Source organism: Aegilops tauschii, chromosome 7, assembly GCF_002575655.3.
Source record: "Aegilops tauschii subsp. strangulata cultivar AL8/78 chromosome 7, Aet v6.0, whole genome shotgun sequence".
Classification (NCBI taxonomy): domain Eukaryota; kingdom Viridiplantae; phylum Streptophyta; class Magnoliopsida; order Poales; family Poaceae; genus Aegilops; species Aegilops tauschii.
In genome coordinates, this window is record NC_053041.3 from 630,958,070 (window position 1) to 630,970,518 (window position 12,449).

The following is a 12,449-nucleotide window of genomic DNA, read 5'->3' on the forward strand; positions in this document are numbered from 1 at the left end:
TCTTTTGTTCGTTGTCGAATAATTGAGCCCATGGTCGTGACTTTTCCTTCTCCGGGGATTACGATCTTTAGTAGGTAATGTAGTCTTCGTTCTTCTTTTGACGTATGTTTCATCGTCATCAGCATCATTTTCCCTCTTCGGATCACCGTACTGGTCGTAGTCTTCCTCGTTGGCGACTCCATCCATTCCGGCGATGCTCCTTTTGCTTTTCCTCATGATAACACGGCTGGGATTGATCGGATCAGTTATGAAGAAACATTGTGTCACGTGTTTAGCGTGTAACCATGGCTCATTTTTGGCGATGGCGTTGACGGTACCGCTATCGGAGCCGGGTATACACATGGTAGTGAAATGTCGGTTTTCTCTCTGTACATTCTTAGCCCATCTGACACGGAACATCATCGCGCTATGCAATCCAGAGTAGTCAAGCTCCCATATCTCTTCGACCCTTCCGTAATATCTTTCAATTACATTCCCAGTCATGGCTTCCATCGTCACCCCTGAGTTTTGGTCATCACTATTTATATCTTTCTCCTCCGTGTAGAACGTGTATCCGTTGATATCGTATGCTTGATAAGTCGCGACGTTGGTCGAGGGGCCATGTGCTAAGGCGTATATGAGCGTTCCGTTCGGACAACCCTCTTCCGGGGGATTAGCCAGAACTCGCTCTTTGAACCAATGCAAGAAAGTGGAGTTGTGCTTGTGCACCCCACGGTCACAGTACTTCTTTGCGATGGTCTCTTTGTGCAGTGTCACGAAATCTTCTAGCACATCTAGGTGTTGTAGCACTACTAAGTTTGCCCTGTCAAGGTCGTTTTGTCGGCCCGAGCGTAACACATTCACATCCCTATGACCGTTGGTGTGACCTTCGCCTTCGAGCCTTCCACATTGCTTGTTGACGGGCAAACCAACAACAGGGTCTCCGGTGCCTAATAGATAACTCTCACAGAAAGAGATGCACTCTTTGGTCAGATATCCCTGGGCTATGCTTCCATCTGGACGGGACATGTTACGAACGAATCCTTTGATGACGCCATTCATCCTCTCGAACGGCATCATGCTGTGCAGGAATGTCGGCCCTAGGTCAATGATGTCGTCCACGATGTGGACACATAGATGCACCATGACATCAAAGAACGCGGGCGGGAAGTACATCTCTAGCTCATTCAGTATGACAACGATCTCTTTCTGTAGCCTATGGAGTTGCTTCACACTGATCGACTTTTGAGAGATAGCATCAAAAAAGTGGCATAGGTCAGTAAGCGTCTCACGCACATGTGTGTCCATAATCCCTCTAAGTGCAACCGGGAGTAACTGCGTCATCATCACATGACAGTCGTGAGACTTCATCCCACTGAACCTTTTTTTCTTAGTGTCCAGATATTTGCTTATCTTCCCACAGTATCCAGAACTAACTTTGATTCCTGCAAGGCACTTGAACAATTGATCGACCTCCTTCGGATCTAAGGTGAAGCAAGAGGGGGGCAATATTGTTTTTCCTTCTTGTTTACTTTTTTGCCCCTATCTTCCATCTCCGTCTCCGTCTCGGTCTCCTCTGACGACCTTTTACCGGGCATTTGGAGATCTTTCGTGATATTCAAAAATTCCAAGTCTTTTCTTGCATTCGGCCCATCCTTGGTCCTCTCCGGCATGTTCATCAATGTTCCAAGCAAACTCTCAAGCATATTTTTTGTGATATGCATTTGATCAAGGCTATGAGGCGTGTCGAGTATGGGCCAGTATTCCAAGTCCCAGAAAACATATCTCGTCTTCCATACCTTCAGTAGGGGCTCCGGCGCCTTTTTCTTCGTCTTTCCCGGCGAGGGGCACTCTTCCCAGTTCTTCAATAACTCATATATTTCTGCACCGCTATGTTTACGCGGAGGACCTCGATGCTCAGCCTTACCATTGAATAGATCTCCACGCTTTCTCCACGGGTCATCCTTCTCGAGCCATCGTCGATGCCCCATGTACACGATTTTCGAAGACCCGCCATCTTTCGATAGCTGCAGAGAAGTTGTATCATCCATGCACCTCGTGCAACCGCTATATCCGTGGCACACCTGGCCGGAGAGATAGCCGTAACCAAGATAGTCCTGCACCGTCGTGAGAAGCGCGGCTCTCATGTAGAAATACTCTCCTTTGCTTGCATCCCATGTCTTGGCCGGCATTGTCCATAAGGTCTGTAGCTCCTCTTTCAGTAACCCGAGATACAGATTTATATCATTTCCCGGTTGTCTCGGCCCTTGAATAAGCATAGCCATGTGTATGTATTTTTCCTTCATGCACAACCAGGGGGGATGTTGTACATCCATACAAACACGGGCCATGTGCTATGATTGGTGTTCTGATTGCCAAATGGATTCATGCCATCACTACTAGCGCCGCACAATGTTCCTTGGATCATTTGCGAAAAAATCAAATTCAGCATTTAATGCTCTCCACGGGCTAGCATCTGCGAGGTGTGTCAGCTTCGGCTCATCTCCGTCATCTGGCTTCACCCTCTCCGCGTGCCAGCGCATAAGCTTTGCCTCGTTAGGATCCACGAAATACCGCTGTAGACGCGGAGTGATCGGAAAGTACCATACAACTTTCTGTGGAGCTTTCTTTCCGGCCTTTTTATATCGTGAAGCATTGCACTTTGGACAGAAGGTTTTTTCTGCGTGCTCGTTCCAATATATGATGCAATCATTGATGCATGTGTGATATCTAATGTGTGGCAGATCAAGAGGGCACACGATTTTCTTTGCCTCCTCGACACTAGTAGGACACAGGCTTCCAGCGGGAAGAACCTTCTTTAAATACTTCAGAAGCTCATCCAGGCTTGTATCTATCCATTTGTTTTTTGCCTTCGTCTTTAGAAGTTCTAGTGTGAAACTCAAGCGGGTCACCTCGGGATTGCAACCATCATACAAAGGAGTCATCGAGTCTACCTCCAGTTGTGCCAGTTTGGCCTCCTCTCTAGAAGCAGCTCTGTCACTAGTAGTCTTCTTGCGAAGCAGGTCTCGAACATGCGGGTCCCGCATGGCTGAACTTAGTAGCGACGAAGACGGCGGCGTGTCCGTGTCTTCTCCACCTTGAACTGCCTCTTCGCCATCGATATTTCCGAGGCCGTCTTCCTCTTCGGGCACATAATCGGTCATCTCTTCGTCTGGTGGCCCCATGTCGTTATTTCCTGCCCCGTCGACATCCTCATCATCATCATCATCTTCACTTATCCACCGAGTATGGCCATGCATGAAACCATGCATGAGCAGGTGCGCCTTGAATGTGCCACCCTCAAAGGGGTCGAGTCTGACTATTCCTTTGCATTTTCGACACGGACATAAAACATCCTTCAGTCTTTTTTCATACATGTCGTCCACAGCGGATTGCCAGTATCTTTCCGCCATTCCATTGAACTTCATGATCACCTGCGCGCGGAGCAAATATTATAACCACATATATATGCATGCATGGATCAAATTCATACAAAAATTCGGCATGACCTTCCCTAAACATAGGACATATTGAGTTTGCCCAAAATTTGCCGAAATGGAATTGAATCGATATTTCGGCAAAACATAGGCAACTCATGTCACCCACATGCCACACACAATTCGGTATATTCATATCGCACATAGTTTCGGTCCTAATCGCAAACACACATATTTCCATTCTTGCACAACTCTTTTTTTGCTCACCTATTTGTCGAGAGGGATATCGAGCACCTTCTTATAATTAGCTAGTAGCTCTAGATAGTGAGGTACCTACATAAATATAGCTCCAACTAGCTTGGTAGAGAGGGGATTAATGGAGGGGTGGTGGAGGGGCAAAGAAGAAAAGGGGAGAAGGGGCAAAAGAAAGGAAGAAGAAGGAGGGAGGGCATTAATGGAGGGGGTGGTGGAGGGTCAAAGAAGAGAAGTGGAGGAGGGGCAAAAGAAAGGAAGAGGAAGGAGGGAGGGCATTAATGGAGGGGGAGGGTAGGAGGGGCAAAGAAGAGGGGAAGCATTGAAGAAGAAGCAAGAGTGCAAGAGGGAGGGGGAGAGAAAAAAGGGGGGAGGAAGAAGAGGGAGAAAAGGTGGCAGATATTTTGGCTAGGACCATAGCAGTAGCGCGGGGCACCAAAGTGCGCTACTGCTATCTGTGCCAGCCAAAATATCTACTGGTACCTAAAACTAGCTATAGCGCTTGTCCAAAATCCACGCTACTGGTAAAAGCTTACACATAGAAGAAATAGCAGTAGCGTCTCTAGGTGGACAGGCGCTACTGCTACTTTCTTAACAGTAGCGCTGGTTAGAATACCAGCACTACTAATATTTTTTGGTCGGGGGGTGTGGTGTGGCTAACTTACCAGTAGCGTACCCACGGGAAATCCACGGTACTGCTAAGCTGTACCAGTAGCGCGCTTTATGACAGACGCTACTGGTACTTATCAGTAGCGTGGGCTCCTAAACACGCGCTACTGGTAAACATCTATGTATAAGCCTTTTCCTAGTAGTGGTCTGTCGATGATAAGGATCACCATATATACTCCCTCTGTCCAGGAAAAGTTTTCCCCGCTGATATTTTATGAAAACCCCCTCCTCTTTCCTCCGACAAGCCATGCAGCCCCGTGCGCCTCATCTCGCCTCTCTTCGTCGCCGCGCCTCGCGCCGGCCGCCTGTTTCGCCGCCTCGCCGCCTCTCCCATCACCACGCCACCTGCTCCGTCGCCTTGCCACGCGCTGTCCGCCTTCTCCGCCTAGTCTCACAGCTTCTCTTCATTAGCACCAGAAGATAGAGAGGAAACAGATCCCCTTTTCGGCAAAGCCCGCGACTTGCCGGCTCCGATGGCGGAACTCATGTCCTGCAGGGGTTGTGCTCGATCTAGACGCATGGCAGGTCCTCGAGCTCCTCGTCCTCGAGCTCGTCATCCACCACCTCCTCCCTCCAGACTCCGAGCGGCAGCTGCGGAAGTCAATGGCGCGGGGAAGACGACCACGACTCTTGGCGACTGAGTCGCCGCCGCCATAGAGATGCTGCCGCTGGCGTGCGCCCCTCTCGGCCGCCTCCTACTCTCCTCGCCACCAGCCCTGTCGCTCTGCTCCCCCTAAATGGCCGTAGGCCGCCGCGGCATCGGCGGTGGTGTCCCGCTCCTTCTCCTGATGCTCTCTGCTCGCCCCTCAGCGTGGCATGTCGGCGAGGGCTTCCTGGCCGCAAGGGCACTAATTGGGGCCTCCTCGCGAGGCAGGAGCTTCTGCGCCCGTGTCGTCAGCATGGACGACGAGGCGCCCTCCAGCTCCACCGCCGGTAGCGTCTACGACCTGGCCGCGCCTTACCTCATCGTGGATGACATTGCCGACGCTGCAAATCTTAACGAGGTGAGTTCATTCTCTCAGCATTTTGGGATTCATACAATGGGATGATTTCCAGTAGTTCTAGCTAACACAATTTGAACATGTTTCGGCCTTACTGTCCATGGCGTGCTTGTTACAGATGATGCACAATATTTGTCAAAGATCTCCATAACCACCATATATGCAACAGGTAGAACGTGAGCTCGAGCATTTCGAATGCTGCAAGCTCAGCGACCACGTCCTTGTTCGAGCATTTCGAATACTGCAAGCTCAAATTTAGTGAAGCTTGACTGAATGTAATAAATCAGTTTAACTCTGAATATGTACTTTGATGTAAATTTGGACATGACTACATCCCATCTAAGTTAGACAATATCTGAAGAATAGAAACTTAAAGTGTAAGTTGCTGAGTCAAATTACTCCTGAAGCAAATTTGATGGAAATTACTCATTTTGTGATAATATTCTCTAATTTTAGTTCAACAATGTTTTCTCTCAAACTGAAAGTCATTTATCTATTTGAAATACTGGCTGGGGAGTTGAGAGGTAAAACTTCCAAGGCTTCCTTTTGTGATAGTAAAGACTCAGGTCCATGCGGATTTGCTTTTGTAATTAACTGCTCAAGCTCAATTTGTAGAATGGAGTACTCCATCAGATTGAATTCTCTAACTGAATTTTTCAGTGGGAGAAGAAGAAGAAGAAGAAGAAGAAGAATCTAAACAAGACAATACTCCCTCCATTTTTGTTTAAAGGGCGCAGCTCCAAATTCAGTCGTTTTCACAATCGCAGCATGCAAAGGCGCAATACATTAATTAGACTCTTAATTTCTCTCTTTCCTCTTCCCTTCCGGAGTCTGCATGCAAGTGGGAACAAGTTGTGGCTTGTAGAGGTGTGAACGCAGATTACTTTATTTGCATGCCATCGTCTGTACTCCCTCCGTGTTGCATGCTCTCCTTTTCCCACCACCTCCTCTTCCTCTTGTGTATAAAAGTGCAGACATTGCTTCCTCTTCCTTGAGCCAGCGAGCAGGAAGGCAACATGGAGAAGCTCGGCGAGGTTGAAGAGGTGCAGGGCGAGGTGGAGGTTGTCAAAGAACTCGAGGATGACGAGGTGGAGGTAACACATGGCCAGGTGATAGAACTCGAGGATGAATTCGAGAGGGTCTATACAACCATCCAAGATCTTTTTCAGATAGTTGATCGTGCAACCAATGTCGGAGCTGGTGAATCGAGGATTTCGGTTAGGACAAGGTACATCCGCAGCACTAACCTCGCGCTGCGACGCAGGGCTACGTCTTCATGTGATGGATGCATCTTCCCTGCAATGTGCCGCAACTGTGGTGTGCGTGGTGAGGCATCGATTTTTTGCTGTCTTGCTTGCTCTCTGCCGGTGCCAATGGACGTGGTACCTTGTGAGCTGTGCGGAAATCCACTTCTGTGTGATGATTACTGGTGCAAGGACTGCGCAACGACTATGGGAATTGGTGAAGATGGTGTGTGCTCTCGTTGCGGTCGCAACACCTCAACCGTTGCCGAAGATGACAATGCATTTGTGCCGGACACCGAGATGAACTAGGCTTCATGTTGAACAAGAAATAGCCATGTTTAAGTGGATCTTGGCTGTGAATTATGGATTGAAACAAAAAAAAATTGTGAACCTTGATCTTGGTTGTGAATTATGGAATGAAATAAAAAATTCTATTGCAGTGGATTTTTTTTTGCGTTTTATGAAGTATGTCAGTGCTAAGTTTTTTATCAAAGTTATCACTGTCAAAGTGCAAAAGACAGTCCCAATATTGCATTGTAAACAAACTTTCAAAGACAGTATTCTCTGTCAATGCTAATGTTACAACTCATGTTGAGTTCAAGTACTGAATTGCCTGCTCGACATATTCTCTGTCAATCGTCAAACGAACCTGGAGAAGACCTTGTCTCTCTAGTGCTTTTTTCTTCAAGTGAGGAACAACATAGTGGATAGACCCCTTGTGCTTGATGATCTCTCTCATGCACGCTTGATGACTCAACCAGATCCTATTGAGCCTTTGATGGGGGTACTCAGCTAGGGATTGATTAACCTATAACCTACTCAGTAGTGAATAATGTGCACAAATTTTTTTAGCACAAAGTAGTAACAAGAACAAGTACCAACCTATTGTGACTTCTCTTTTTAGCTTGCACCCACTCTGTGTAAGCCCAAACCCCTATCTTGCCATCAAACACACAATTGCCTTGAGCATCATACCTTGGTCTAGCCATTGCGGACAAGAACATAATTTTCTGAATGTGGCTTTTATTTTTACATTCCCGGTGTGGTGCCTCCTCTCTATGACTCAAATACATGTTCTGGGTCTTCCGCGTGCGATAAAACCATTTCTCATCTATATGAACCACATCCATATTAGCCCTAAATGTGGGATTAATACCACCTAGGGATGTTATGCTACATGGTTCAAGATGCATAAGAGCGTACTCCAGACGAGCCCTTTGGTTTGCATCAGTCAAGGCGGGCTTCAATTCACTTGTTATTCGTCGAATTTCCTTCATCTTCAACCTATCATTCAGAAATCCATAAAATAAAGGAATGTTGACATGTAGAAATTTGACAACAATTCAGTAGTAGAACTCTCACCTCCTCCAAACAGTGGTAGTTGACAAGTTTAGATGTCCAGCAACTTGTTCTAATGTTGTTCTCTCTCCAGGTGGGATGGCCTCCAATGCATCTATGTTTAAATTTATCTTTTTTCCTTCCTGATTTGAGCTTCCGATTGTTTTTTACCCCTGTAATGCCTCCACCATTTTTAGCCTGCTGCCATACCCTTTGCACTATTCTCCTTGGACATTCACAAGCTAGTGCAACAGCTTTAGAAACTCCATGCTTCAACCTATTACCCCCACCATTACGGGCAAGGATCTCAGAATATATGTGTCACTTATCATCTGTACGGTAGTGCGTTCTTGTCTCCTTGTTCGACATAACATCTAAATGCATTGGACAGAATAATTAGATGCGAAATTTTGTGAATATTACTGAAACACACAAATATGATCAAAAGGTGCTTACTCAAATCGTAGGTTCTTTTTGGATTTGAACATGCTCTTGACTAGGAGGGTATTCGTCGGCATGGGCAAAATTTGGGTTGTATCCAACCCCTCGGTAGCCAATTGTTGGAGTGTCTCCGTTGGTCATCTCCTGCCCATTCTGTCCAGCAAGGCCGAACCCAGTTCCTTTGATCATGCACACGTGACAGCAGACAAGAGTTTAGGGTACATGATCATCTAAAACTACAAAAAACTATGAGTACATGATCTACAACTAGGGTTTAGGGTTTACCTTCTATGGCGGCAGCACGGGAGGATCCATCTCTGATCCGTATGCCACTGGCGCCGGAACTGAAAGTGAAGCCCATGGACTCACTGCCGCCACTGCCGAACGAGATCCCGCCGCCACCATTGACGAGGCTAAACCCCACGAACGAAGATCTTACCATCTCTCCGCTACCTGCCACGGCTCCGCCAATGGAGACACTCCAGTTCGAGGAACCGGCCTCGTTAGGTGCCGGAGGACGAGATGGGCGTGCGAGGCCGACGCGCCGTCGAGGCAATGTCGTTGGAGGAGGATGCAGCTCCGAGCGAGCGGTGCCAATGGAGAAAGCTGGCATCGACGCGCGTCCAGTGAGACCAAGAGGAGGAGGAGGAGGAACTGCTCCTGGTGGCGGCGATCTAGGTTGGAAAGCCACCCGTGAAAGCCCACGGAGGCCAAGAGGAGGAGGCCGGCGATCTGATCCCCCTGGCTGTGGCGGCGCCATTGGAGTGAGATGGAGGAGAGATGCAGACCGATGTCTGTTCGTGTGCCTCCATCTGCACACATATATAAAGAGAGCACCGGCGGGAACTATTGATCGGTGAAAATTTCGTTTACAATTTGGCAGCGGGGAAGATCGGCGCGAGTTTTCGATCGGAGATGAAATTTTCACTCGCGTTTTTTATGGAAACTGAGCGGGGAGAAAGGAACGAGTGCGGGAAAAAGAAGAAAGAGAGGAAATCGCGGCTGGAATTGGCTCCACCAGTGCATGCGAGGAGATGGCTCGCTGATTGGCCGTGGGGGTTACTAAGCGTTTTTAACGCGATTAGTTAGGCGCAGAACCATAACTCCCGATGCTAATTTCACGTCCCACGTCCAGATTTTCGTCCAATTGCTAGGCACCTTGGTCCCAGAGACTTTGGAGCTGCGCCCTTTAAACAAAAATGGAGGGAGTACTCCAAATTAATTAGCCATTAATGCTTTAGATTCCTCTTCTTCTCCATCCTTGTAATGACCCTTTACATGTGAGCTTCACAGAGAGGGAGTATTTATTGAAGATATTATTTCTCTTAACTGGAGTTTTGTCTTTACATCTTATCATAAGATTCAAATAAATTCAGATAATCCAAATAATTCAAATTAATTCAAATAATTTGAAATAAATCCAAATGATTCAAAAAAATTCAAATAATCCATATTCTTGTAACAGTTTGCAGGTGAACATCCAGCATAGTCGCAATGAGCACCCTGTCATAGAGGTGAACCTGTCCATGTAAGGAAAAAATGAGCAGCAAGTTTATTCAGTTAAGTAAAATAAATTTTATTCAGTTAAGGACATAATTATTTTGATCAAGTAATTACTGTGACAACATTGCAACATTCTGTAGGAGCAGTGGAACATTACTTCAACATTTTCAGTTTACTGCAGTACCTGACGGCCTCTCACAGTCTGCAACCAGCCAACCGCCTCTACTGGCTGCTGCCACTCCTCACATCGCTAGGTAATTCCTCTGAAGTAAGTCAATTTACTTCAGATGCTTCTATCAGTGGAATTTTTTTAAGTAAGTCGGATCATCACAAGCTAGAATTCCATCAAAGTGGGTAATAATTTCACTATCCCAATGCTTTATAAATGCAGAGAAGATGCTCATTTTTTTGTAACCTGCAAACTGAATTGTTTCCAATTATTCAGAAATAATCTTCAGTTATGCATAGTTTCAGAAATAATGTTTCCAATTTGGCTAAATCTGGCCTGAACTTGCTGCTAGTGCTAGGACATGCTCAACACTGCCTTGTTTCAGTCTTGCCATTACTGTCCAATTGGAAACTTTACTAGCACCATTTTGCATCTTGCCATTACTGTCCAATTGGAAACTTTAGGTATGTTTGCAATTGGAGAAATGGTGTCTAAATCCAAATAAAGCAAATAAATTCAAATGATTCAAATAAATCCAAATACTTCGATCCTTTCATTTCCTATCCTTTCTCGTTGAACACATGACACAAGCCATACACATGACACAATACATACACATGACACATCACATACTCCTATCCTTTCTTTTCCTTTTCCCTTTCCCTTTCTTTTTTCCTTTCTCTATCTACTCATTTCCTTGTTCTATAATGGCCTTGGTGTCAGTAATTAGCTCAGGACTGCAGTATACACCGATTATTTCCTCTCCAGCATTCTGTAGACGTTCCTTATGCAGATGCGACATCTTGTAGTTGTTTCCTCCTTGATCTTTCATCACTTCGACCATGACTGCTTCCAACATCATAAAGCTTTTGAACAACTTATGGGCATCGTAGTTCTTAAACTCCTCCTCTACACCTTGTACCAATTCCTGGATATTCATATGTGCTCTGCAGTCGGTTAGGGATTGGAGGGAGCAGTGGAAACAAAGATCTAACACATTGAGCTCAGGACAGTTCGGTGGTTGTTGCAATAGTCGAATATCCAGATCTGTCTGTGCCACAGCTTCTAGAAAACCGACATCATTAGGGAGGACATGCGGTGTTACATTATCTTGTTGAATGAAAATCGTTGTGTCCTCGTCACCGCCAGTCCATTTGTCTTGAATGGCAGGGATTAATTTATTGATCAAGTAATCTCTACACACAGGTCTGGTAACTATCACTGGTCTCAACTCTATTGTCCCCGTATCTCTGTTGTGGCTTGTTCGTTGTGCCTCGGTTTGTACCACGAACGGCCAAATGCCAAGTTTTCCATCAAATGTCATCTCTCCATTTTCATTGTAGCGAGGTTTGGCCATAGCTGTTAGGAACATTACCTTCCCAATGCTATGAGTATTGTGCACAGTTCGATTTGGTTCTTCTTCTCCAGGCAGTACGTAGTAGCTACTCTTCAACCTAGTCATGTCATACCACTTCTCATCTACATGGATGATATTTTTCATTGGCTTGAATCTAGGCCAAGGACTTGATATCCATCTTTGATCAATCATGGATAGGCAGAACTTTAGTCTCGCTATCTTGTTCTGTGGCTTGAGGGTGGGTTTGATGGTGCTCATGATGCGTTTCAACTCTTGCAACTGAAATCTTTCATGTAGGGTTGATCGGGGAACACCTAAACACCTTGCGAGAGAACGGATTGTTCTTCTTTTGTACACAGGGATTGTAGTTGTTCTCGACAGATCTAGTTCTTTCCTCTTCCTACCACTGTTATTCTTCTTGCTTGAAACATCAACTTGTTGGCCTGCTCCAAGTTGTCTTTTGGCCAGATTCCATATTCTTGTAACTATTCGTAGGTGAACATTCAGCATAGTCGCAATGAGCACCCTGTCATACAGGTGAACTTGTCCATCTCTAAGCTTGATTACTCGCAGAGCAAAGTAAACACCATATCTCTGCTTGTCTGTCAGGTCCATCCCTCTTGGATTGCCTTGTGCGTCAGCTTATTGAGCTTCTTCCACTTCTGCATCTTCTTGAGCTTCTTCCACTTCTTCATCTTCTTGTGCCTCTTGAGCTCCTTCCACTTCTTCATCTTCTTGTGCCTCTTGAGCTTCTTCCACTTCTTCATCTTCTTGTGCCTCTTGAGCTTCTTCATCTTCAGGAAACCAATTCAATTCAATGTCTTCATCTTCCTCTTCCGGGATCAAGTTCAAATCAATAGCATCACCTTGCTGAGCTTGTTCTTCTTGTTGAGCTTCATCTTCCTCTTTCGGGATCAAGTTCAAATCAATAGCATCACCTTGCTGAGCTTGTTCTTCTTGTTGAGCTTCATCTTCCTCTTCCGGGATCAAGTTTTCAAATCAATAGCATCATCTTGCTGAGTTTGTTCTTCTTGTTGAGCTTCATCTTCCTCTTCCGGG

The 12,449-nt window shown here is 46.0% G+C and overlaps 1 protein-coding gene and 1 pseudogene across 1 annotated transcript; both read right to left on the minus strand.

The window, feature by feature from the left end:
* Positions 1 to 7,430: 7,430 nt before the first annotated feature.
* Positions 7,431 to 8,595, minus strand: LOC141027557 (uncharacterized; annotated as a pseudogene).
* A 2,123-nt stretch (positions 8,596 to 10,718) lies between these two features.
* On the minus strand, positions 10,719 to 12,005 carry LOC109760880 (uncharacterized). Its single transcript, XM_020319680.2, has one exon. It carries the CDS (start codon positions 12,003 to 12,005, stop codon positions 10,719 to 10,721), a length of 1,287 nt encoding a protein of 428 aa, XP_020175269.2.
* Between the last annotated feature and the right edge of the window lie 444 nt (positions 12,006 to 12,449).

What these genes read in the sequence shown, in the direction of transcription:
- LOC109760880 (XM_020319680.2), bottom strand. Translation starts at nt 12,005, where the DNA reads ATGGACCTGACAGACAAGCAGAGATATGGTGTTTACTTTGCTCTGCGA.